Source organism: Ahaetulla prasina, chromosome 1 (assembly GCF_028640845.1).
Source record: "Ahaetulla prasina isolate Xishuangbanna chromosome 1, ASM2864084v1, whole genome shotgun sequence".
In the NCBI taxonomy this organism is placed as follows: Eukaryota; Metazoa; Chordata; class Lepidosauria; order Squamata; family Colubridae; genus Ahaetulla; species Ahaetulla prasina.
The window spans coordinates 267,462,776-267,490,753 of record NC_080539.1 but is presented as its reverse complement, the minus strand read 5'-3'; the positions used below and the strand labels follow the sequence as shown (position 1 = coordinate 267,490,753).

Below are 27,978 nucleotides of genomic sequence, written 5' to 3'. Positions count from 1 at the left end.
TCTCTTTGATACAATTTAGATACATTCTTGTTAATGTGAAAAAGAAGAGGAGGAGGGAGAAGAAGAAGAGAAGAAGGAAAGATGTGAGTGAATATGGATATAGATGAGCCAAACATGGATATACATTTTCTAGCGGAAGCATTTTACATTGTGTTCATCTATAGGTGATCTTGTAATATGCCCTTCCATAGTCTTTTCCATATGTGCTCTCTTAAGTCTAACACTGTGTTTAGTTAAGCTGTTACTCTATTTATTTTGATCTATAGAATTCCAGAATTTTAAGAGAAACTAATGGGTGTAACAGTAAATGCATTCCAGGATTGGTAGGGACCTAAAGTCTCATTTGCCACTGAAGCCTTGATAAATGGTTAACTGGTTTCAACATTTACACTTAATAATAATAATAATAATAATAATAATAATAATAATAATAATAATAATAATAATAATAATAATAATAATAATAATAATAATATAAATAGAAAAAGAACTATTGTGGCAAAAGAAAGCAACGATAATAGTGTCGAGTGCCTTGGATGCAATCCCAAAGAAAAATCTGGAGCACCACCAGTTAATTGCAAAAGGCAGCTTTACTTGAAGTTGCTCACATCCTGTGACAATACTTTTAATACGATTAAACAACAATATCTGCATAGCCCAGGGTTTTGGGAAGGACTCAATAGAAGGACAAAAATGCCATACCCAGTCTAAATATCTGAATGACTGTGACCAACCATGATAATAGTAAGCACCTCTTTTGGAGATAAGTCTTTTATATTGTCAAACACCCCATGCTATCAGAATGTTCTTCCTAATACTGAGTTAAAGTCACCATCCCCTGTAATTTAAGCATAGTATTTTGCCCCTGAACAACAGAGAACATGTTTGTTGCATCAACCCTATGACAATCTTTTGAATGTTTAAAGATAGCTATCATGTTCACTCTTCAATCTCTCTTTGCCAGGTTTGGCTACCAGCCTTTAACTATCTTTGTCATCCTTCTCTGGACATGATCCAGTTTGTTGATTGCTATCATACAACCCAGACTTAATTAGTAGTGTTCAAGACATGGATTGGTTTCAGAACTGCATTGAAGTTGCAGAGTAAAAAGAAGGTACTTCTGTTTAAATAAAGGTTAAAATATTTAGGGTTTTTTTAAAAAAAACAAAACAAAACGAGGTGAATTAAAATTTCTCAGCTTAATCTCATGCAGTTGAGAACTTTTCAGTTCATCTACCGGTGTAGTAAACAACAAAAACATTTTTGGTTGTCCCTAGCTTCCTTACCCAGATGTTATTTTTTCCAAGCCATCATTGCCAGGCAAATTTTTTAGAGTTTTTGGAGTTGCTAGAGACCTTAACTGATTTTAGTAAGTACCATTTTTTTTAGAGAAAGCTACTTCCTCAATGACCATATGAGATTTTTTAAAAATTTCAATCTACAACACTTTTTCTTCTGAAAATATTTATGTAATACAGTGCTTGTAATACATTTTAAATGCTTTATACTTTACCAGCAGTATTTCCCAAGACATATCCTATAAAATATGGTATGTATGTGTAAATATGAGTGAGAGGGATTTTTTTTTTAACATTGGACATGTTGACTTAACATGTTCTCTAAGATTGTTCTGCTGTTCTTCAAAGATGCATCATAAAGGAATTGTTGGCTCAAAATGGAAATTATAGGTAGTTGTTAGGGTCTTCTGCTTTAAAGTATAATATATAAAATTCAACTGTGATACCGAAAAGTTGTCCTTGGGAAAATCTGCCAGAAATCTGAACAGGCATAATAGCAGTAGCAATAGCACTTAAACTTATATACCGCTTTACAGCCCTCTCTAAGCAGTTTACAGTCAGTATCTTGCCTCCAACAATCTGGGTCCTCATTTTACCAACCTCAGAAGGATGGAAGCTGAGTTAACCTTGAGCCTGATGAGATTCGATCTGCCAAACTGCTGGCATATGTAGTATGTAATTTTATTATATTTTTAAAAGAAATCCCACATTTTTATATTTAAAAACTATTAAATATATTTAACAATCAGTTAAGTAATAGCGTTGGGTTGAGAAAAAATAGATTTATTTTTTCATGATAACTTTTAAATTTTTCTATTAGTTTGGTTGGCTGCTTTCTAAGAACAGCTACGAGAACTGGGATGGAAAAAATCCACATGTCCACAAGAGGTTAATCAAACTCTGGATTTTTAAATTCCAGTACAGTCCACAAGAAAAAGTTGTGAAGGATGCCATTTCCTAGAAATTAGGGCAGGCTGATAGGCTTAAATGAAAGGCCTGATTTGAATGTCAGAGCATGGATAATGTATAATGTTGTTGGATAGTATAGTCAACATTTCATTCCTGATGGAAATTGTGACTCATCTGGGTGGAAGTGCAATAAGAGGATTTAGCAAACTGTTGTCTCAACTCATCCACTCGCAGTATGAACTCTGTTCTGATCATCACAGAAATATGAAGTTTCTCCAAATTATTCCAATTCTGCAAAATACGTTTAACATAAACAATCCTATCTTTTTTTTATTGAAAAAGTTTTACAAAAAAAAAGCTTTCCCCCCCCCCTCGACTTCCCGGAACAAACACAAGGTATAGTTAAAGATAAAACAAACATAGTTGATGGGCCCTACTCACATTGGGGGAGGCACACTGGATCTGATTTTTATCTCTGGACAGTGGTTAAATGATCTGGATTTAGGAGATTTAGTTACCGAGCCATTGTCATGGTCAGATCATTTTCTCCTTCGTCTAGACTTTCGGACCGCCACTCAACACCGCAGGGAGACGGGACCAACACGTTGGTTCCATCCCAGTGCCTGATGGACCCGGAGAGGTTCCTGAAGGAGCTTGGGCCACTTCCTGAGGATCTGGCCCACGGCACGGCTGAGGAGCTAGTTGCGGCCTGGGAATGGGCCGCGACTGGCGCTTTAGACCGTGTCGTGCCTTTGCAGCCTCTGACCCGGCGCAGATCTCAACCAGCTCCTTGGTTTTCCGAGGGTCTGAGGGAGATGAAACGCCGGAGAAGACGCCTAGAGAGTGCCTGGACATCCAGCTGTTCCGAGGCTGACCGGACACTAGTTAGGTCCTACAGTAGGACTTACCTAGTGGCACTGAGGGAAGCGAAGCGTTCTTACGTTTCCTCCCTCATTGCGTCGGCAGATAACTGCCCGGCCGCCCTGTTTCGGGTGACCCGCTCCCTCCTTCATCAGGAGGTGTGGGATGACCCCTTACAGGGCCGTGCCGAGGAGTTTAGTGGTTATCTATACGATAAAATCGTTCAGCTTCGGAACGGATTGGATCAACATTGGGTAGATCCAGGTGAGAGGCTGGAGACATGTCTTGTTGAGACTATTTGGGATGGATTTGACCCTGTGACTCCCGAGGACATGGACAGGTTGTTGGGGTGGTTGAATGCCACCACATGTTTATTGGACCCGTGCCCCTCCTGGCTGGTGCTGGCCACACAGGAGGTGACATGAGGCTGGCTCCAGGGGATTATCAATGCTTCTTTGATGGAGGGGGTTTTCCCCGCCGCATTGAAAGAGGCGGTGGTGAGGCCCCTCCTCAAGAAGCCCTCCCTGGACCCGGCTGTTTTAGGAAATTATCGTCCGGTCTCCAACCTTCGCTTTGTGGCGAAGGTTGTTGAGAGTGTGGTGGCACGTCAATTACCCCAATACCTGGATGAATCTGTCTATCTAGACCCGTTCCAGTCTGGCTTCCGGCCCGGGTACAGTACGGAGACGGCTTTGGTCGCGTTGGTTGATGATCTCTGGAGGGCCAGGGACAGGGGTTACTCCTCTGCCCTGGTCCTATTAGACCTCTCAGCGGCTTTTGATACCATCGACCATGGTATCCTGCTGCACTGGTTAGGGAGTTTGGGAGTGGGAGGCACCATTTATCGGTGGTTCTCCTCCTATCTCTCTGACCGGTCGCAGACGGTGTTGGCAGGGGGCAGAGATCGACCGCGAGGCCCCTCACATGTGGGGTGCCGCAGGGGTCGATTCTCTCACTTCTCCTGTTCAACATCTATATGAAGCCGCTGGGTGAGATCATCAATGGCTTTGGGGTGAGGTACCAACTGTACGCTGACGATACGCAGCTGTACTTTTCCACCCCAGGCCATCCCAACGAAGCTATCGATGTCTGGAAGCTGTACGGGTCTGGATGGGGAGAAACAGGCTCAAACTCAATCCCTCCAAGACGGAGTGGCTGTGGATGCCGGCACCCCGGTACAGTCAGCTGCAGCCGCGGCTGACTGTTGGGGGCGAATCACTGGCCCCAGTGGAAAGGGAGCGCAACTTGGGCGTCCTCCTGGATGGGCGGTTGTCTTTCAAAGATCATCTGATGACCGTCGCCAGGAGGGCTTTTTACCAGGTTCGCCTGCTTCGCCAGTTGCGCCCCTTCCTTGACCGGGATGCCTTATGCACGGTCACTCATGCTCTGGTTACCTCTCGCTTGGATTTCTGCAATGCTCTCTACATGGGGCTCCCCTTGAAGAGCACCCGGAGGCTCCAGTTGGTTCAGAATGCAGCTGCGTGGGTGATAGTGGGAGCCACACGTGGCTCCCATGTAACACCACTCCTGTGCAGTCTGCACTGGCTACCTGTGGTCTTTCGGGTGCACTTCAAGGTTTTGGTGACTACCTTTAAAGCGCTTCATGGCTTAGGGCCAGGGTACTTACGGGACTGCCTGCTGTTACCGAATGCCTCCCACCAACCTGTACGCTCGCACAGAGAGGGACTCCTTAGGGTGCCGTCCACCAAGCAATGTCGGCTGGCGGCCCCCAGGGGGAGGGCCTTCTCTGTGGGGGGCTCCTACCCTTTGGAACGAACTTCCCCCTGGACTTCATCAACTGCCGGACCTTCGGACTTTCCGCCGCGAGCTGAAGACCTATTTGTTTGTTCGCGCAGGACTGGCATAGGATTTTAATTAGTTTTAATGTTTTAATATTTTATAATTTATGGGGTTTTATTTTAATGTTTTAATTCGGCCATTTGTGTAATAAGTTTTTTAACTCATGGTTTTATGTGTATATTGCTGTCGTTTTTATCTTGGCTGTAAACTGCCCTGAGTCCCTCGGGAGAAGGGCGGTATAAAAATTTAATAAATAATAATAATAATAATAATATGCTAAAAAAATTTCCCTCCTAACTCAGTTATACTCCTACAGTTCTCATCAATTCCTAACCTCCCCCAAAACAATCAGAAATAATACATCCTAATCATTCAAAGGCAGTCTGATAACTCTTAGTCTGATATCTGTTTTGGATATAGTCAATCCATTTTTTCCATTCATTTAAGTATCTTTCTTGCGTATTGTCTTTCAAAAAGGCTGAGATTTTTGCCATCTCAGCCAAATTAGCAACCTTCAATATCCATTCTTCTATTGTAGGTACTTCTTTTTTCTTCCAATACTGTCCTATCAGTAATCTTGCCACTGTTATTAGATTTAAAATCAGTTTAGTCTCAATTACTTTACAGTCCGTGATAATTTCCAGAGACAATCCTATCTTTTGGTTGATGTTTCTTCTGGGGATGAAAACCTGAAGGAATGGAATGGGACTATTTCAGAAAGGGGGATGTGGAATGTTTTTTCACAGTTAACTCATATTTTCTATGCTCTAGGACTCAGAAAGCAGGTAATGATTACACAGGTAGTCCTCAACTTATGATCACAATGGAGCCCAAGGTTTATGTTGCTAAGCGAGAGATTTGTTAAGTGAGATTTGCCCTATTTTATGACCTTTCTTGCCACAGTTGTGAAGTGTATCATTGCAGTTAGTGACATGATTGTTAAATTAATCTGGCTTGCCCATTTGGATTTTGCTTGTCAGAAGGTCACCAAAAGTGATCACATGATCCCAGGGACTCTGCAACTGTCATAAATATGAAACAATTGCCAAGAAACGTGACCATGGGTATGCTACAACGGTCATAAGTGCGAAAAATGGTCATAAGTCACTTTATTCAGTGCTGTTGTAACTTTGAACGGTCACTAAAGGAACTGTTGTAAGTTGAAGACTACCTGAATAGTTCCTGAGTTCCTTTCCAAGTTATTGGAAAGATGCTTCTCTTCTTGGAATATATGCACAGGTCTGAGAAAGAAAGTGACTGAATGAGAGAAAAAGGGCTATCAATCTAATATAGGAAAAATTCACTGCATTCATATAAATGTCTTTTATTTTGCTACTGAATCAACCAATTTTCTGGGCTCTATTACATTAAATCATAAAGAGGGTGGGTTCTCACGACATATTAGTCCACAAAAAGCCTGACTTAAAATTCATGCTAAGATTAGTGTTTTATGCAAATGAACTATGAATTCTTTGCCACATCTTGCTAAGTATCTTCTGTAGCCACCAGCATCCCTCTTTCTTTCTCATTAAGTTATCATAACTATCTTAAAATGTGCCTGCTCAGTGAGAAATAGACTTGCTTCTGGATACATGGCGATCTAAAAGGGGATCTTTTAAAGTTTTGAAAGATTTAAGAAAAGTGAATAAAATCAATGAGAGGAGCACATCTGATGGTAGATAAAGAAATCGTATGTTTAAAAGATTTTTTTGGGGGGGGGGGAACCTCCATTATTTCTTCTGAACCAAAAGGAAAAAAAAAAGCAGATCACAAACACATTACTATGATAAACCCCGACAAGGGAGAGAAAAACCTGGAGTTTTAAATATCAGATACAAGGTTCCAGGACATATGATCTTTCAGTTTGGAATGTGCAAATCCTTCCCTCCTTGCAGGAACACTTTAGATCAGTTTGTGGAAAATGCAATATACATCATTGAATCCAGTTCCTTCAAAGAGGCTGGTTCATTGCAAAAGAGAAGATAGCAATGTTGATAAGTTGTAGTGGCATTTGCAGCACAGATTAAAATAATTCTTGTCAAACTGGCTTTAATAAAGAGTTCCTGGACTGCAGTTGTATGGATCCTTTATCACTTCGTCAAGCTTCATCACTTGAGACTTTCAAGAAAAGATTGGACTGCCGTTTGTCAGAAATGGTGTAGGGTCTCCTGCTTGAGCAGGGGGTTGGACTAGATGACCTATAAGGTCCCTTCAAGCTCTGTTAATCAGTTAAATCCTAAAGGTCCACAGGATGTGTTAGATTTGTCCTTCCAAAAGACCTGAACTGAGAAAGGAAATTCTCACATCTCTTTTCTATTCTCCTATCCCTTCTTTCAGCTTTCTTCATGGCATCAGAGGTCAGAGATTAGACAGGAAAGATTGAGACAGATCAGGTTGCTTGTAGGAGCAGATGAGTGAACACAACCCATTCAGGGGAACCATACCCTTTCCATCTTGCAACATGCCTCAACAAAGAGTACCGTATATACTCGAATATAAGCCGATCCGAGTATAAGCCGAGGTCCCCAATTTTACCCCAAAAACTGGGGTAAACTGGGGACTCGAGTATAAGCCGAGGGTGGGAAATGAGGCACCTACCGGTTGGGGAAACCCTCCCTCCCTCAGCTGAGAAGGCTGGCGGCTCCCCCGCCCCGCCCTCTCACTGCACCGGCAGGGCTTCCGTCCGGTAAAATGTGAAAAAAAGAAAAAAAAAACTCGAGTATAAGCCGTATATACTCGAGTATAAGCCGAGGGGCTTAAAAAAAAAAAAACTCGAGTATAAGCCGTATAGACCCGAGTATAAGCCGAGGGGACGTTTTTCAGCACAAAAAACGTGCTGAAAAACTCGGCTTATACTCGAGTATATATGGTAATAAGTAAACCAACTCTGGAAATCACCAAAATGTTTTTCCTCCTTTTGTTTGCATTCTTTTCAAAAGGAAGAAGTTCTTCATCTCTTTTTGCACATCTGTTCTCCCTGGATGGGACCATTAAGGTGCAGGGACTGTCAGAGCCTCTAATGTCAGAGACTGCCAAACTTTGCCACACTTCCGGAGTTTTCTTTTCTTTTTCTTTTCTTTTCATTTAGAGGAGCTGGTCTCCCTGCAATAACATCTTTGCCTTTCTGAATGCTTGCCTATCTACCTCGCAGGGGTAATATATGAAATGTGTGGTGGCTTTTCTTCAAAAATGGAAGTCATGTGTGTGTAAGCACATGCATTTTCATATATAAAGCATTCAGTTCATGTTCTGGAGTTTGCATAACTGTTTTAAAGAATGCCATGTGTTTTCAAGCAACATTTTAGAAAAAAATGTGAATGCAGTGGCCAGCATTTTTAAAGTATTGTTTATCTGTACTGAAAGTAACAGAGTGAAGGGAAGAAAGACACTTGGGTTTTAATTTGAGATCATTCAAATAATTATCCCAAATTATTTGCAAATGTTGGCAAATGTTGCTATATAATTCATGTACCGTATATACTCGAGTATAAGCCGATCCGAATATAAGCCGAGGTACCTAATTTTACCACAAAAACTGGGAAAAACTATTGACTCGAGTATAAGCCGAGGGTGGGAAATGAGGCAGCTACTGGTCAATGTAAAAATAAAGATAGAGCCAAGTAAAATAACATGAATATTTATTTGAGCGAAAAACAATAAAAGTGCAAAGGGGTCCCCAAAAGAATATGGTATCAAAAATACAGTATCTTTAAAAGTAACAGCAACCAAGCTAACGAGCTAAAATCCCTCAAAACTGGAGTTCTCCTCCTCATCATCTGTTTGTCCAAACAGAGCTTCAGCTACTTCAGCTTCTGTGATGTTATCCGCATATCGTTGTCGTCATCACTGAGTTCACAGTCGTCATCATCACTGCTGTCACTCTCATACAATGCGCTGTCTTCACTGCCATCCATAGCATTACTAATGCCACATTTCTTGAAGGCACGTTGCACCATGTCCTCTGGAATATCTTCCCATGCATCACGAACCCACTGTGCTATTAGTTCTATGTCTGGCTTTCTCAGATTTCCAACTTTTGTCAGACGAGCTTGACCAGATGTCATCCATTCATGCCACATCCTTCGCACATGGTCCTTGAAAGGTTTATTTAAACTGACATCTAGGGGCTGCAATACAGATGTAAGCCCACCTGGAATAACGGCCAAAGTGACTTGAGATGACTTTGCCAATTTTTTTATGTCATCAGATGTGTGGGCTCTGAACATATCCCAAACTAACAGTGATCTTCTAGTCCAGTCCCCACTCCTCAAGCAAGAGATCCTATACTGTTTCAGACAAAGGATTGTCCAGTCTGTTCTTTAAAAACCCTCCAGGAATGAAGTGTCCAATAAGGTTCAAATTGCAAGTACCGGTAGTCCTCAATTTAAGACTGCAATTGAGCCCAAAACATTGTTTTGTTATTTTCCCTAACTGTATGTATCCCCTGCCCCCATTTCGTCAGGCTGCCATCAAAGCGACGCACGGCTGAATATTATTATTATTATTATTATTATTATTATTATTATTATTATTATTATTATTATTATTATCATTATCATCATCATCATCATCATCATTATTATTATTATTATTATTATTATCATTATCATTATTATCATTATTATCATCATCATTATTATTATTATTATTATCATTATCATTATTATCATTATCATTATCATTATCATTATTATCATTATCATCATCATTATTATTATTATTATTATCATTATTATTATTATTATTATATGATGATGATGATTTTTTTGCATTGGACAGAGCGAGCTTCAGTTTACCAAACTTTGTATCTTTTAATGAAACGTGTTAGTCTGGAAGGGACTGTTTGAACTCACAAAACACTTGCAACTTTTAGTTCCGTGCTGAGGATTTTTGGAAAGCAGCCCAGCAATATTTATTTATTGCTCGGACTGCTCTTATTTTCACTCCCCCTTTTCTTTTCTTTTCCTTCCCTCCCTCCCTCCTTCTCTGCCTCTCTTTCGTCCCCCACCTCCCGGGATCCTTGCGGGTCGAAGGTTCTGCCCTGCCTTACACCAGCCGCCCACCTATGCCAAGGTCTCCCTGGCTCTTTCGCTCTCTGTAAGCAGCGGCTTCTCGGCAGCGTCGCCCCCCTCCCCTCCATGGATCGGCTCCTTCCCCAGCACTGAAGGCATCCTTAGGAATACACCTCCACCTCCAGGAAAATAAAAAGAGGCAGAGAAGGTAAATCGCCCGCCCCGTTCGGAAAGGAAGGGGAGAGGACTCCAATGGAAGAAGGAGAATTACCAATAACAAACACAAAGCGCTGGGTTAGAGGTGCCTTGTCATGTACAAGGAGATCAGAGAGGGCAACCACCATGAAACAATAATCAGACTCAAAGCAGGCTGCTTATTTGCCATTTGCTCTGGGTAGAACGGGTTTTTTAAAAAATTGGTTTGGAGAAGGAAAGCTAATTTGCTGATCTCTGCGAGGTCGGTTTCTTTTGCCTCCTTCTTCTTCCTCCTCCTCCTCCTCAGCTGAGAAGGCTGGCGGCTCCCCCGCCCCGCCCTCTCACTGCACCGACAGGGCTTCCCCGCGCCGTCTGGTAAAATGTGAAAAAAAGAAAAAAAAACAAAACTCGAGTATAAGCCGTATATACTCGAGTATAAGCCGAGGGGCTTAACAAAAAAAAAAAAACTCGAGTATAAGCCGTATAGACCCGGGTATAAGACGAGGTGCCCAATTTTACCACAAAAACTGGGGAAAACTGGGGACTCGAGTATAAGCCGTATATACTCGAGTATATATGGTAATAAGTAAACCAACTCTGGAAATCACCAAAATGTTTTTCCTCCTTTTGTTTGCATTCTTTTCAAAGGGAAGAAGTTCTTCATCTCTTTTTGCACATCTGTTCTCCCTGGATGGGACCATTAAGGTGCAGGGACTGTCAGAGCCTCTAATGTCAGAGACTGCCAAACTTTGCCACACTTCCGGAGTTTTCTTTTCTTTTTCTTTTCTTTTCATTTAGAGGAGCTGGTCTCCCTGCAATAACATCTTTGCCTTTCTGAACTATAATGCTTGCCTATCTACCTCGCAGGGGTAATATATGAAATGTGTGGTGGCTTTTCTTCAAAAATGGAAGTCATGTGTGTGTAAGCACATGCGTTTTCATATATAAAGCATTCAGTTCATGTTCTGGAGTTTGCATAACTGTTTTAAAGAATGCCATGTTGTTTTCAAGCAACATTTTAGAAAAAAATGTGAATGCAGTGGCCAGCATTTTTAAAGTATTGTTTATCTGTACTGAAAGTAACAGAGTGAAGGGAAGAAAGGCACTTGGGTTTTAATTTGAGATCATTCAAATAATTATCCCAAATTATTTGCAAATGTTGGCAAATGTTGCTATATAATTCATGTACCGTATATACTCGAGTATAAGCCGATCCGAATATAAGCCGAGGTACCTAATTTTACCACAAAAACTGGGAAAAACTATTGACTCGAGTATAAGCCGAGGGTGGGAAATGAGGCAGCTACTGGTCAATGTAAAAAATAAAGATAGAGCCAAGTAAAATAACATGAATATTTATTTGAACGAAAAACAATAAAAGTGCAAAAGGGGGTCCCCAAAAAGAATATGGTATCAAAAATACAGTATCTTTAAAAGTAACAGCAACCAAGCTAACGAGAGCTAAAATCCCTCAAAACTGGAGTTCTCCTCCTCATCATCTGTTTGTCCAAACAGAGCTTCAGCTACTTCAGCTTCTGTGATGTTATCCGCATATCGTTGTCGTCATCACTGAGTTCACAGTCGTCATCATCACTGCTGTCACTCTCATACAATGCGCTGTCTTCACTGCCATCCATAGCATTACTAATGCCACATTTCTTGAAGGCACGTTGCACCATGTCCTCTGGAATATCTTCCCATGCATCACGAACCCACTGTGCTATTAGTTCTATGTCTGGCTTTCTCAGATTTCCAACTTTTGTCAGACGAGCTTGACCAGATGTCATCCATTCATGCCACATCCTTCGCACATGGTCCTTGAAAGGTTTATTTAAACTGACATCTAGGGGCTGCAATACAGATGTAAGCCCACCTGGAATAACGGCCAAAGTGACTTGAGATGACTTTGCCAATTTTTTTATGTCATCAGATGTGTGGGCTCTGAACATATCCCAAACTAACAGTGATCTTCTAGTCCAGTCCCCACTCCTCAAGCAAGAGATCCTATACTGTTTCAGACAAAGGATTGTCCAGTCTGTTCTTTAAAAACCCTCCAGGAATGAAGTGTCCAATAAGGTTCAAATTGCAAGTACCGGTAGTCCTCAATTTAAGACTGCAATTGAGCCCAAAACATTGTTTTGTTATTTTTCCCTAACCGTGTATGTATCCCCCTGCCCCCCATTTTACGTCAGGCTGCCATCAAAGCGAAGCACGGCTGAATATTATTATTATTATTATTATTATTATTATTATTATTATTATTATTATTATTATTATTATTATTATCATTATCATTATCATCATCATCATCATCATTATTATTATTATTATTATTATTATTATTATCATTATCATTATTATCATTATTATCATCATTATTATTATTATTATTATTATTATCATTATCATTATTATCATTATCATTATCATTATCATTATTATCATTATCATCATTATTATTATTATTATTATTATCATTATTATTATTATTATTATATGATGATGATGATTTTTTTGCATTGGACAGAGCGAGCTTCAGTTTACCAAACTTTGTATCTTTTAATGAAACGTGTTAGTCTGGAAGGGACTGTTTGAACTCACAAAACACTTGCAACTTTTAGTTCCGTGCTGAGGATTTTTGGAAAGCAGCCCAGCAATATTTATTTATTGCTCGGACTGCTCTTATTTTCACTCCCCCTTTTCTTTTCTTTTCCTTCCCTCCCTCCCTCCTTCTCTGCCTCTCTTTCGTCCCCCACCTCCCGGGATCCTTGCGGGTCGAAGGTTCTGCCCTGCCTTACACCAGCCGCCCACCTATGCCAAGGTCTCCCTGGCTCTTTCGCTCTCTGTAAGCAGCGGCTTCTCGGCAGCGGCGTCCCCCTCCATGGATCGGCTCCTTCCCCAGCACTGAAGGCATCCTTAGGAATACACCTCCACCTCCAGGAAAATAAAAAGAGGCAGAGAAGGTAAATCGCCCGCCCCGTTCGGAAAGGAAGGGGAGAGGACTCCAATGGAAGAAGGGAGAGGAGAATTACCAATAACAAACACAAAGCGCTGGGTTAGAGGTGCCTTGTCATGTACAAGGAGATCAGAGAGGGCAACCACCGCGAAACAATAATCAGACTCAAAACGGGCTGCTTATTTGCCATTTGCTCTGGGTAGAACGGTTTTGTTTTTTTTTAAAAAATTGGTTTGGAGAAGGAAAGCTAATTTGCTGATCTGCGCGAGGGTCGGTTTCTTTTGCCTCCCTTCTTCTTCCTCCTCCTTCTTCCCACCCTAGCTTGCAATGCCCCCATCTCTCCTCCTCCTCCTCCTCCTGCCCCCCTCTCGGGGGGAGAAATTGTTTGTTCTTGCCGTATTTCTCCGCTTTCCAAGAGGCTTTTCTTTTTCACCTCTTTCTCCCCACCTCCCCAATTTCCATAGGGAAAAAAACCCTAGGAAAACTTGGCAAAAATAAAATAAAATAAAAAGTACTGAGTGCAAATGTTTTTTTATACTGTAGTTGGAGTTTTCCACGTTTCTTTTCACATTCAAGGCAGCATTCTCCCCATCCTCGCTGCTTTTCCAAAACATGCTTTGAAACCTTTGCATTTTATTGGGATGTATTCGTGACAACGCCCCTCCGCCCCTCCGAGGCGAGAGGAGGACAGTAAGAGGAGGCGAGTGACAAACAAATAAAGAGAGTTCTTCGCCTTGGCGTTTGACACACTCGCCGTCCTCTCCGGCCGAAATTGAGTGCGGCGGCAGTGGGGTGGGTGGGTGGGTGGGGAGGCCGCCGTGAAGTGCCGGCTGGGGAGCCGGGATTGAAGTGCCGGCATGCTTTGCCAGCTCGGCCGGCTCGTTTTGGGCGGCGGCTGGCCTCGGCGTTTTCTTCCGCCGCTTTTGATGGCGGCGGTGGTCGGCGGAGGCGGAGGGGCGTTCGACATTTCGCCTCTCACTCGTCCTCCTCTTGCCCGCGGTGGGCGGAGGCGTTGTCACCTCGCCTCCTCTCGAAAGCCGAAATTGAGTGCGGCGGCGGAGGCCGCGTGAGTGCCGGCTGGGGAGCCCAGGAGCCAATCCCGGCTCCCCAGCCGGCACTTCACGGCGGCCTCCCCACCCCCACTGCCGCCGCACTCAATTTCGGCTTTCGGAGAGGAGGGCGAGTGACAAACGCCAAGCGAGAAGAACTCTATTTGTTTGTCACTCTCGCCTCCTCTCGAAATTGAGTGCGAGCGGCGGAGGCCGCGTGAAGTGCCGGCTGGGGGAGCCCAGGAGCCAATCCCGGGCTCCCCCAGCCGGCACTTCACGGCGGCCTCCCCCCACCCCCACTGCCGCTTCGCACTCAATTTCGGCTTTTCGGAGAGGAGGGCGAGAGTGACAAACGCCAAGGGGCGAGAAGAACTCTATTTGTTTGTCACTCTCGCCCTCCTCTCAGCCGAAATTGAGTGCGAGCGGCGGAGGCCGCGTGAGTGCCGGCTGGGGAGCCCAGGAGCCAATCCGGGCTCCCCAGCCGGCACTTCACGGCGGCCTCCCCACCCCACCGCCGCCGCCGCCGCACTCAATTTCGGCTGGAGAGGAGGGCGAGAGTGACAACGCCCCTCCGCCCCCACCGCCGCCGCACTCAATTTCGCCGGAGAGGAGGGCGAGAGTGACAAACGCCAAGCGAGAAGAACTCTGTTGTTTGTCACTCTCGCCTCCTCTCCAGCGAAATTGAGTGCGAGCGGCGGAGGCCGCCGTGAAGTGCCGGCTGGGGAGCCCAGGAGCCAATCCCGGCCCCCAGCCGGCACTTCACGGCGGCCTCCCCACCCCACCGCCGCCGCCGCACTCAATTTCGGCTGGAGAGGAGGCGAGTGACAAACGCCAAGGGGCGAGAAGAACTCTATTTGTTTGTCACTCTCGCCTCCTCTCCAGCCGAAATTGAGTGCGGCGGCGGAGGCCGCGTGAAGTGCCGGCTGGGGGCCAGGAGCCAATCCCGGGCTCCCCCAGCCGGCACTTCACGGCGGCCTCCCCCCACCCCCACTGCCGCTTCGCACTCAATTTCGGCTTTTCGGAGAGGAGGGCGAGGGTGACAAACGCCCCCTCCGCCCCCACCGCGGGCAAGAGGAGGACGAGTGAGAGGGGGGCGAAAATGTCGAACGCCCCCTCCGCCCCCCGCCCCCTCCGCCGACCACCGCCGCCGCCATCAAAAAGCGGCGGAAGAAAACGCCGGAGGCCAGCCGCCGCCCCAAAACGAGCCGGCCGAGCTGGCAAAGCATGCCGGCAGCATTTGGGCTCGTCCTGCCGGCCCAGCTGTTCCCGAGGGCAAAAAACCCTCTCCCTGGGTCGGCTCTGCAAGGGTAGACTCGAGTATAAGCCGAGGGGGCGTTTTTCAGCACAAAAAACGTGCCGAAAAACTCGGCTTATACTCGAGTATATACGGTAATTATCTTATGCTGTAAAAATGACATTTTGGTTTGTAAATGAGATGATTTCATTTTTGTCAAACTTGCATAAAGTGTATATATATATACAATAATAGCCATCATGTGCTTCTTTAAAACTTGGTCTCCCCATTTTGTTGCAGTCAATAGAATAGAATAGAACAGAACAGAACAGAATAGAATCACAATCTTGCTAAATCCCTTTATAAATCAAATTAACACTTAACTGAATTGTCCAGTTTTCCCTGCATTGCCATCATAATGGAAGAACACAATCAGGTGAAAACCTTTATTCACTTCCCCTAAGGCATCTTTTGATTGTATTAACAACAGTAATAAGGCCATTCCCAAGGCAGATGAAAAACAAATCCTATTTTTGTGCCAGTCTTTGCAGAAGATGCAATTCAGGGCAACAGTGGTACTACTAAAGACTTTGCTTTCAAAGGTGCTATAAACTATTTTCAATAAATATGGTGATGTAGATCTAAGCATGGCCTGTTTGAAATGTTACGTAACAACAGAGTTATTGTCAAAGGTATATCCAATACCTTTCAATCCCCTTTCTGTGATTTGTGGATCTGTTTGAATAGATAAATTTGCCAGCATGTGCTTTTTCTATTCACATCTTACGCTTTTAGGTGTACATTTAGAACATCTTTCATGTGCCTCATGAAAAAGCAAAGCAGTGAAGTATTAACAATCAAATACATTTATTATAGCATCTGCTACTATAGACAGGCTCACTTTCTCAGATGCGAAAATTTTCTTTTGAGAAAATGGATATTCTCAAATAGAATTGATTCGATGAAATGACTGTCAAAGGCCTTCATGCCTCTAAGACAGGGGTGTCAAACTCACGGTGTCACGTCACGCAACATATTGCAACTTTCTTCCACTTCGCTAAACTGGGGTGGCTGTGGCCAGCACGTGACACATCCGGCCCATAGGCTGCGAGTTTGACACCCCTGCTCTAACACATACAGCTACTTCTCTGAGTTGGGTCCAAAGATGATACATGCAGGACTGAGAACAATTCACCAGCCAACATTTCGTGGCCAAAGACAAAAATCCATCTGGGATTTCTATTCCTGTTGTGTATTAGCTGCTGCAACACTTCCATCTACATTTCCCACTATGTTTCTGAAAGACTATACATTAGGAGCTGGTTTATACTGTAGAACAGTGTAGAAAAAACTAGACACAGTTGAATTTAATTCCTCAAATCAAGTTCTGAGAAGGGACAATGATTTGTATTCCTCCATTGTAAAGAGGAGGAATTTTGGGATGAATTATGCTTACGTTAGTAATTTGCCAGTTATTGGCAATCCCCTACTCCCGGAATGGCAAACCTATGGCATGCATGCCAGAGGTGGCACACACAGCCTTCTCTGTGGGCAAGTGTGCCATCGCCAGCTGCTCTTCTGGTTTCCAGCATGCTGGCTATCTGGTCTTTGCGAATATAAAGCTGTTTTCCAGCCGTTTTCCAGGCTGTTTTCCAGGCAGTTTCCAGACCATTTTTCAGGCCAAAAACAGCTCAAAAAATGGCCCGTAAAATGGCCTAAAATGGCCAAAACCAGGCATGCACACGCTGGCCAGCTGGTCTTCAGGGTTCATTGCATGTGTTTGCACGTGTGTTCCGGTTTGGGCACTCTGTGCCAACAAGGTTCACCATGACTGGCCCTACTACATCCCATTCAATTCCCTGAGATGAAAGACATCAAAAAAAAAAAAAAAAGAATAGAGCAATTTTGGAAAACCGATGATGCTGAAAATGCAATTTCCCTTACTGTATAGTTAATGCTGCAGCTATCAGAATGGCATTATTACTATGATCGTGAAAAAAAGGGAAGAGATGTGAGGGTCTTCCTAACGTAATCCCTCCTTTTCCTGCTGGTTTCAGACATGAAATGTTAAGGCACTATTGAATTTGAACTGAAAGATGTTTATGAACCCATTAGTGAACCATAGATTCAGGAGTTAGACTCCTGAAGAGATGATTGCTGATGCACAAGAAAGCATGAAGTGTAAGAGAATTCGAAGTTTTGGGAAATTCTGTCTGGAGATATCATGCAGAACCCTCAATAATGATTCTTTTCTTTTAGACGTTTCAATGGTTTGTGGATATGGGGGGAACTCTGTTACAATGCAAAAGCAGTCCTGGAGTAAAATGAAATAATGAGGGACAACTTAGTAAATAATTAAGAGATTTGCATAAAAAAACTAATACCATTTTTTTCCCTTTAGTATTTATTGGAGGTTATTATATGGTGTTTAATAGTCAGCAACTCTCCAAATTGAATGCTGGTTTCCATTTAATATTGTGTGATATGAGTCGGATTCAGAAAACATCTACTGTATTACAAATTATTCTTTTTCTCCCTAATCAACAATGATTTCACCACTATACAAAACCAGGATAAATCCTGTTAGATTCCTAGCAATTCTTTCTTTAAAAATCCATGTAAATGGATATCTGTGGATAATAACTGTATAGATACTTACGTTAGGATCAACTCAGAAGCAAATGCAATGCAAAATTTTCTTTTGTCCTTAGTTTAATTTCTTTTAATTTTCAGTTTCAAGAATGCTCGGTTGTGGGTACATTTGTGCATGTACAATGTATATGTGGTTGTATATATATGTATATATATGTATATATATAAATTTTCAGTATAAAATACTGTATATAACATAAATAAAGTAAAAACTAGGCAAAAGGAGCATGTGTGGTGCATTATTTGGTAATTCTTGATAAAACAAAGCAGGGGAAGTCCATCTTTCATGCAGACATATATTTTAAGGAAGTGTGGAAAGCTACTGTAACTATACTTATCCTGGTGAGGAGTAGATTAAGGAATGACAGCATAATTTATTAGGATGCCAGGCAGAAAATGTATTTACATTTTATATTCTGTTGGTTCAGAGAGATATATGGAATGAATAGATAAACAAAGGGAAGCATAAGGTGTCCTAACACTGAGACTGGTTTGGAAGGTCCTATTCTAATAAACTAGTGAGTTGGAGTTTTGGGAACATCACATTAGTGTCTCATTATTTTAAGATGTAATTAATGCAACAGTTGGTTTGTTTATTGGGCATGCTATAGGATATGTTATCTAGGGACACAGTGGCTCAGTGGCTACAACGCTGAGCTTGTCGATCAGAAGGTCAGCAGTTCAGCGGTTTGGATCCCTAGTGCTGGGTAACGGGGTGAGCTCCCATTACTTGTCCCAGCTTCTGCCAACCTAGCAGTTTGAAAGCACGTAAAAATGCAAGTAGAAAAATAGGGACCCCCTTTGGTGGGAAGGTAACAGCGTTCCATGCACCTTTGGCATTTAGTCATGTTAGCCACATGACCACGGAGGCATCTTCAGACAGCGCTGGCTCTTTGGCTTTGAAATGGAGATGAGCACCGCCCCCTAGAGTCAGGAACGACTAGCACATATGTGCGAGGGAAGCCTTTACCTTTTCCATAGGATATGTGCAAGGTTTAAGTTGAAAGTGTAATGTTTTGGAGTGGACACTAAGCCAAGTATTTTCTCTATGTCCTATGGTGGCATCATTTGATTCATTCTTAAGATTGGTAAAAGAAATAAGGGTTAAAGAATGTGATATCGAATTATATTCTAAGAACATTGAACCTATCAAAAAACAAAGAGCTTGATTTACTGTGCATGAGCTATAGCTAAAAATATTGTTTTATTCTGGAGAAAACTATTACACATGATTTAAAACCCTAGAGAGAAGACATGTGTTCAGTTTCTAGGTATGAACGGGCCTTTACTGACAAAATGGAATGTCTAGTCACATTATTCTCTGCTGCCAAGGTTTACTTTAAGATTTGAACTTTTAGTTCTGTTTTGAGAGGGATTTTCTGTCTTTTCATTTTTGTTTCTGCCTTTGCATTTTTCTTGTCATTCCTATGCGCGCGCACACGCACACACTCTAATTGATGGATTTTTTAAAGTTATAATTTTATTGAATAAGCTATAATTGGGTGGGGGGCATACTTTTGGTTATGCCCTTAATGGTGGCTTACAAACCACAATGACTACATTCCTATATTATATCTCTCACCAAAACCAACCTTTTCACAGCCCTTTTGAAATAACACAATTTGTGAACCTATTTCTGAGAAATTCATAACAGTAGGAATGGACTCTGGGACGGGATAGTCTGCCCTGGAATATTTTAAGCAGAAATCAGATTTTTCTGTGAAGCTTTAGCATGTTGAAATTGTCTTAACTGTAATTTATTTATGCTTTGCTATTGTTGTTAGTTGCGAAGTTGTGTCCGACCCATCATGACCCCATGGACAATGTTCCTCCAGGCCTTCCTGTCCTCTACCATCCTCTGGAGTCCATTTAAACTCATGCCTACTGCTTCAGTGACTCCATCCAGCCACCTCGTTCTCTGCTGTCACCTTCTTCTTGTGCCCTCAATCTTTCCCAGCATTAGGCTCTTCTCCAGTGAGTCCTTCCTTCTCATTAGGTGGCCAAAGTATTTGTTATTTATGCTACAATTTGTTTATAGTTCGCTTGGATGCCCAAAAATAAAAAAGAACCATAAGGAGATTCCTGCCAATCAAAATGTTTATTTTCCTGTATGAGATTAAAAATTGGTTTTACTCACTGTTGAGAACAGGAAATTATTAGAAAGGCTGCAATTATAAACTCTCTGCTGGATACAAAAGGTCTAATGCCTGACTCACAAGTTCTAGGTTTGGCTGTTACATTTCCCCAGTTATGTAGAGGCAGTGGTGGGATTCAGCCAGTTCACACCTATACGGGAGAACTGGTTGTTAACTTTCTAGGCAGTTCAGAGAACCTGTTGTTGGAAGAAATCTTATTTTGGTTTTCTCCACTTTACAGGGCTAATCCTATAAGGAAGGCAGGAAGGAAATATTCTGGTGTTGTTTCTAGCCTAATTTTTACTCATGGTAGCAAGTTTCCATTAATTGAACTTTTCTGCAGTCCTGAAGTTGAAATGTTTTATTATTATGTTAGCTTTCTGGTTGACTGCTGCCACATTTTTATACTATTGTTGTAATAATGGCAATAAAGGATTCAATATTGGTCACATTTAAGATATTGGGTTTATAGATTAAATATACATTATGTCACTTGCTTAAATAAATATAGCACCTTTCCATAATAAGAAAAGACCCATAACAAAAGCATGTTGGCAGTTGATACTTTGAGGATAATTCCAAAAGGCACTTCAACCTAAATGTCCTACTTCCAACTGGATAAGCTCTTAAGCATTTTTTGCTATGTGTGCTTTACCAATTTTACACTGAAATTCTGATTAGGTACAGTTGAAATGATCATTCTTCTATTCCAGCGGTGACAAACTCAAGACCCAGGGGCCAGATACATCCCCCGCGGTACTTAGATCTGGCCCGTGGGGCTGCCCTGGAAACAGCAAAGGACTGGCCTGCGGTGCGTCTGCCAGCGAAAATGGGCTCCCGAGCTCCGTTTCCAGCTGCAATCCTCTACCATGTGATGCCCTCCTGAGCTCCGTTTTCACTGGCAGAGGGTTTGCAGGAGGCCTTGGCAGCCGGAAACGGAGCTCGGAGGCCCATTTTCACTGGCAGAGTACTTGGGCTACCATAGGTGCCCCCCGACAGGAATGATGTTGAACTGGCCACACACACCCTGCCCCCCCCCACCCCACCCCCCGAGGTCAAACACAACCCTGATGCAGACCCTCAATGAAATCAAGTTTGACAGCCCTGTTCTATTCCATTAGATAATTGCAAAATATTGTTAGCAAAGTGATAGATTTTTGGTTTGTGTGTTTGTGTACAGTAGCATTATCTAAGAAGATGATGCAAGCTTCCAGCAGGGAAATGAATGGCAGGTTCCAGGATTTAGGTAAATGAGAAAAGAAATAGAATGAAGGCACAAAAGTATATTTGTCTCATTTTAAATTTTTCTGCTAAATAAATACTAAATAAAAGCCAGGTATTATTAAATTACATAATAAATTCCAGGTGTAGGATCTCCTGCTTGAGCAGGGGAGTGGACTAGAAGACCTCCAAGATCCCTTCAGAATCAGCTCTATTCTGATTCTGATTCTAATTACAACTAGAATAATCTACATCTTCTTAATCTTCTGATGGGAAATCCATTGTCCCAATGACAGCTTGACTACAGCATCTTATTTGCATTACAAGACTACTAATAATTATACAGTTCCAAAGAGCTCAAGCCATGCACAACCCAAAACAGTCTGAATGATGCTGAACCATACTTGAAATATATGTTTGGTACAGTATCTGGTTCACATGAGATGCTTTGATTTCTGCAGGCTGCCAATAACTGTATCCAAAATGCTTCTATCATCTTTTTCTAAAAGAGAAAGGAAAATAAATATTAACCGATGCCGCATTATTGAATGTTGCCACCTAGAATTACTTTTGTGATATGGGCAGCTGTACCAAATTCAATAAATAAAGAGAAGTTTATTACTGAACTACAGGAAAATTCTGTTCATAGTCAAATTCGCAGGGCAGCATTCTTAAGGTCAGAACTTGATAATGGGGTGGGGGTGGAGGAAATTTTTAAAAAAATTAATTGCATGTAATAACTACTTCCTGGCTTGCAATAATTTTAGGCAAATGTATGTGTTCAATAACTTTCTAAAAACAAAAAGTAAAAAGGCCTTCCACAATAAGATAAGGGAGAGCAGAACTTTTGTGGATCCTGAAGAACTGAACCTGTCTAGAAGTGTCTTGATAGGCACTGGCTGAAGCAGTGACTACATGCAACAATGAAACTGAATGGAATAGGCTTCTCTTCTGGATCCCAATCAGAGGTGGTATTCAGCAGGTTCTGACCAGTTCTAGAGAACCGGTAATGGAAATTTTGAGTAGTTCTCAGAACTGGTAAATACCACCTCTGACCGGCCCCACCCCCAACTGTTCTCTGCCTCCCAAGTCCCAGCTGATTGGGAGGAAATGGGGATTTTGCAGTAACCTTCCCCCTGCCTCGCCTACCAAGCCACGCCCACCAAGCCATGCCACACCCACCAAGCCACACCCACAGAACCAGTAGTAAAAAATTTTGAAACCCACCACTGATCCCAGTGTGTTACTACCTCCATTCAAACCCCCTTCTTCTTCTGTAACTGAGTACACTAACTCCCAAGATGTCAACTTTGACATCTCTCTCTTGACATTAGGTGACTCAAGGCCTTCATCAAGGGCTTTATAGCATTCCAAGAAAAGCTCCTTTGATACTATTCCTTAAATTCATGATATAAAAATGTCACAATTTTTGAATTAAGTGATCTTGCAGCCTCATCAAACTTTTGAAAATTCCCCTAGCTGTGGCCCTCTCTCTTGTCAGGAGGGGAAAAAAATATTCAAGTTCTTTCCCTGAACTGGTACAAAAAGTATCAGCTTCAATAGAAGTAATTCTCTGAGCAGAAATTATATCTTATCTGACTTTAATTACCTTATCAAGTCAGACTTGATTCTAGGCAAGATTCTAGGCAGGCCCCTGCAGTTTTCTTGGCTGGGTTTTTGAAAAGTAGATTGCCATTGCCTTATTCCTAGGGCTGAGAGTGTGTGACTGGCCTAAAGTCATTCAGCTGACTAGATTACACAGTCTCCCAGTTTCTATCCCGATGCCTTAACTACTGCAGCAAACTGGTTCTCTTCTGAGGCTGAAACATATTAAATAGAATGGGATAGTACCAATATCTTCAATCTATGCTGAAGAGGAGAGATAACTTACCATATACTGTCAAGGTACAACTGCATTTTTCTTTCCCAAGCTCATTCTCAATTAGTATGGAGTACTCGCCGCTATCCTTGGCAGTGCATGTGGGAATCATCAGTGTACAGACACCACTGGTTGAATTGTACCAGAATTTGGAATGGGCTGTGATATTGATATCGCCCTTGTACAACGTAACCACTGGGCGGGGGTTTCCTAAGAAAGCACAGCTCATGGTACAGTCATGACCTCGCCACACTAGGTGGTTCTTCAGTGGAGTTATAAAATGGGGAGCATGGCTCCAGTCCCGCTCATGGTACTCCTTCATCTTGACATGGAAAAGTTCTGTCAACAAAACAACGAGATTGATTATGGGCTTCAAAAGAGAGTTCGTTTCATCAGCCATATCCCTGTTTGTGTACATCTCTGTTATAGATGGACAGGAACCCTATGCAAAATCAATCCTCCACTTTTTTTTTAATTTATTTAATTTTGTCACAAGAGTATACACAAACATTGTCATAGTAAAAAAAGAAAAACATATCATGAAATATATATATATATATGTAAAGGATATGCATAACTATATTAATTAGATATAATAAAGAGAACAATAGGACAGGAACGGTAGGCACTTTTGTGCTCTTATGCACGCCCCTTATAGTCCTCTTAGGAATGGGGTGAGGTCAATAGTAGACAGTTTTTGGTTGAAGATTTTGGGATTTTTTGTAGAGACTATGGAGTCAGGTAATGAGTTCCAAGCATTAACAACTCTGTTGCAGAAGTCATATTTTCTGCAATCAAGTTTGAAGCGGTTGACATTAAGCTTGAATCTATTTTTTGCTCTTGTAATATTGCGATTGAAGCTGAAGTAGTCATTTACAGGAAGGATATTGCAATAGATGATTTTGTGTGTTAAACACAGGTCATGTCGAAGTCGACATAGTTGTAAATTTTCTAATCCCAGGATTTCAAGCCTGGTGGCATAAGGTATTTTGTTGTTTTCGGAGGAGTGAAGAACTCTTCTAGTAAAATATTTCTGGATGCGTTCTATTGTATTTATGTCAGAGATGTGGTGTGGGTTCCAGACTGATGAGCAGTATTCAAGAATAGGTCTGGCAAATGTTTTGTATGCTCTAGTTAGTAGTGTAGAGTTTTTGGAAAAGAAGCTGCGTAAAATTAGGTTAACTACTTTTAGAGCCTTTTTTGCTATGTAGTTGCAGTGGGCTTTGGCATTTAGGTCATTTGATATGAGAACTCCAAGATCTTTGACAGGGTGAGGGTCGTCAGTAAGGTAATGACCATCAAGTTTGTACTTGTTGATAGGATTCTTTTTTCCAATATGTAAGACTGAGCATTTGCTGGTAGAGATTTGGAGTTGCCAAGTTTTAGACCAATCGGAAACTAAGTCGAGGTCTTCTTGAAGGGTAGAAGTATTGTTAGTGGTATTAAATAGTTTGACATCATCAGCAAAGAGAACACAATAACTTGAGATGAGGTCACAGAGATCATTTAAGTATAGTATGAAGAGCGTTGGACCAAGAACACTACCTTGGGGAATGCCACTTTTGACAGGAACAGGATTTGATATAGCGTTACCAATTTTGACCACTTGTCTGTTTGACAGGAAGGCGTTTATCCAATTGTGAAGAGGTCCCGAAATGCTGTAGGATTTTAGTTTGAGCAGTAGTTTATCATGTACTACTGAATTTCCTGAAAGGTTTCTTTCCTGAAAGGTTTCTCCCCACCCCTTATAACAGGGGTCTCCAACCTTGATCCCTTTAAGACTTGTGGACTTCAACTCCCAGAGTCCCTCAGCCAGCTTTGCTGGCTGAGGGACTCTGGGAGTTGAAGTCCACAAGTCTTAAAGGGACCAAGATTGGAGACCCCTGCCTTATAAAACAGACTCCTTTCTTTTGTCTTTATTTTTAGGTTGCTTTAGAATTACTTTATTCGTTAAATTCATTTCCCACCTTTCTTCCAGGCCTACAAGATGACACAAACAGGTTTTTTTTAAAAAAATTAAACAGATTATTATTGTATCGTTGGAGAACTACCAGGGCCTGAAGGAAGAATGAGAGAGGATGTAGAAAATAAAGGCCAGAGTGGTTCTGATGGGCATAGGGCTGTGACTCATAAGCTGGGAGAGTGGCTCCAACAGATCCCAGGAGCAACATCAGAATTGTCTGTCCAGCAGAGTGCAGGGTAGAGCAGCGGCCCTCAACTTTTCTGGTACCAGAGACTGGTTCCATGGAGAGAGGTTTTTCCATGGACCGGAGGGGGCCTGGTTTCATGCTCTGACTGCTTCCTGTGAATGGGGCTTTGCTTGTTTGCGTAGCCCAGTTTCTGGCATGCCTTGGCCCAGTGCTGGTCCTCAGACCGGGGGTTGGGGACCCTGGTATAGAGAACAGATAAGATCCTATGCGGAACCCTCAAATAACAGGAGATTGAGAAAGATACATACTACCCACAAGTGTAAAAAGGGAATTTATATATACCTACACAGACACATATTCATTTTACCACTCTGTCTCTGTGTCTCTCTTTTTGTCTCTCTCTTTCTCTCTGTCTCTGTCTCTCTCTCTGTCTCTGTCTGTCTCTGCCTGTCTTTGTCTCTGTCTCTCTCTCTCACACACACAAAAACAGTCAAATCAAATTTTCTCCAAAGCAACAACCCAGCTATCATGCCTAAGGCAGCCATAGAATTCACCATCTTTTGCTTTTTTTGCCAGCAGCTTCACCACTACCTCAGACTGGCTCTCTTGTATCGCCACCCTTCTCACCAAGGACTGGACAGTTGTTCCCATGTTCCTGTTTGGTAGTTTGGGCTGAAAGAGAGTGACTGATCAAAACTCATCCTCTGACTAAGAAGACTAAGGATAGCCTCAAATGTGGGTCTCCAAGTCCAGTGGTGGGATTCTACCGGTTCGCACCAGTTCGTTAGAACTGGTTGTTAAGCAGTTAAGCAGTTTGGACAACCGGTTGTTAGAAGAAATTTCCTTTTGTTTTTTCCCCACTTTACAGGGTTAATCCTAAAAATCTTTATTGCCCTGCTTACAGAAACTGCCTCTCTGTTAACCCTTATTATATTTTTACTGTGGCTCTGGTTCTGGAGCTACTCGGAGGTTCTTTTTTTTCTTGACTTTCTTAAAGGGGAAGAGTTGTTTTAAGCTTTTTACACTGCTATTGGGAGGAAATACTCCCCTGTTGGAGTTCTTCCAGCCAGGATGCAAAGATCAGCACTCATTAAGATGAGTGACATTCAGAAAGGCTTATTCGCTAGCTAGAAAGATTGACATTCAAACGTGAGTTTACATACCCTTTCTGACTTTTGATCTAAAACTGATTTTTGGTGAAGTTTAATTCTGTGCTTGGTGATGTTTAATCCTGTGTTTAGTGATGAGATAATTTTCCCTATTCAGCTTTGTTTGGAAGGAAAAATGTTAATCTCTGTTCCTGAAAAGAAGCAGCTTTGGAAATCTGACTAGTTCCTGTATCTATTTGTTCTGGTAATTGGTTTAACAAGCAACAGATGCTCTGTTTGCTCCTTTGCTTCATTCTGGAGAGCTTAAATGACCTCTCTGCTAAAGGGTTTCACTTTATGAAACTGCTGATGATTATCATTGCATTTTAACTATTTTAATTCATCAAGGTGCTCTGGCACACTGCCTGATTTGTAACTCCAGTTTGCAAGTATTTCTAATCTAATGATTGGTATTTAGGGCAGCTTTTTGCAAGCAAAGAAGCTTTTTATATTTTTGTACAGGTAATCCTTGACTTACAACAGTTACAATGGCACTGAAAAAAGTGACTTATGACCATTTTTCACACTTACGACTGTTGCAGCAAACTGTCATTAGGGCAAAGAAGTGATGTCACATGACCACCAGGCCACGTCCACCTGGTCACATGAAGCACCACAGTTGTGAGTGACATGGTTGTTAAGAATGCTGCAACAGGCATAAATGATGACCAGTCATATGTGTGAGGACCGGTCAAAAGTGTGAGGACCTGTCAGAAATCACTTTTTTCAGACCTTTGGGTAGTCCCAGGGACTACTCAGAGGGCTGAAAAAGTTATTTTTGACTGGTCCTTGCACTTTTGACTGGTCCTCGCACTTACGACTGTCCTCACATTTTATGTTTTGCGCCCTATTTTGTAACCGTGGTAAAGAGAAGCAGTTTTGAAATGAGTGACATGGTTGTTAAGAATGCTGCAACGGGCATAAAAGTGAGGATGGTCATAAGTGCGAGGACCAGTCGGAAATGACTTTTTTTCAGCCCTCTGAGTAGTCCCTATGCACATAGCCACACCTACCCGGTCACATGACCACCAAGCCGCACCCCAAAATAAACCATGCCCACAGAACTGGTTGTTAAAAAATTTGTATCCCACCGCTGTCCAAGTCCAACATCTTAAACACCACCCCACATCGGTTCTGATTTCTTTTGGGTAGTTTGAAGCTTATCTTACTGCTGCAAAATAGCAGAATTTATTTGTTGCTATTTTTTCCTTGATAACGTTGTTGCTTAAAGGAATACAACATTGCAGTTCCTATCATACTTTATAATCTAAAAACCTCCTTCTGTTTGGATATGGTTTTCCTTTCAGATTTAACTGAAGTGTGAAAAACCTGGGAGACTGCAGCCTGCAGAGTGAAAACCAGTTATTTATACACATCCCTCATCCCCTTTATAAGAAATGTATAAGACAGGTATATCCCACTGATGAAAATTTGGCTGAAATATCCTTGTCTGAAAAAAAAACACCAAATCATTCTCAT

The 27,978-nt window shown here is 42.1% G+C and overlaps 2 protein-coding genes across 5 annotated transcripts in view; one reads left to right on the top strand and one right to left on the bottom strand.

Annotated features, from left to right (window-relative positions):
* Positions 1-27,978, top strand: part of TMEM86A (transmembrane protein 86A) — a 150,047-nt gene that overhangs the window by 54,639 nt on the left and 67,430 nt on the right. For 2 of the 4 annotated variants that reach the window (XR_009152199.1, XR_009152200.1), the window contains exon 4: positions 20-83. The exons of 1 other annotated variant lie outside the window; for it this stretch is intronic. The gene's annotated coding sequence lies outside the window, so the exon portion shown is untranslated. Of the gene's footprint in view, positions 1-19; positions 8,393-27,978 lie in introns of those variants that run through there. One more of the 4 variants, XR_009152198.1, reaches the window with a different exon arrangement.
* The window catches only part of IGSF22 (immunoglobulin superfamily member 22), a 49,812-nt gene continuing 39,092 nt past the window's right edge, over positions 17,259-27,978 (bottom strand). The window contains exons 21-22 of the mRNA XM_058161406.1: positions 23,214-23,540; positions 17,259-21,824 (exon numbers count right to left, since the gene is read on the bottom strand). Coding sequence (XP_058017389.1) covers positions 21,757-21,824; positions 23,214-23,540 — 395 coding nt within the window. The 3' untranslated portion in view covers positions 17,259-21,756. The remainder of the gene's footprint in view (positions 21,825-23,213; positions 23,541-27,978) is intronic.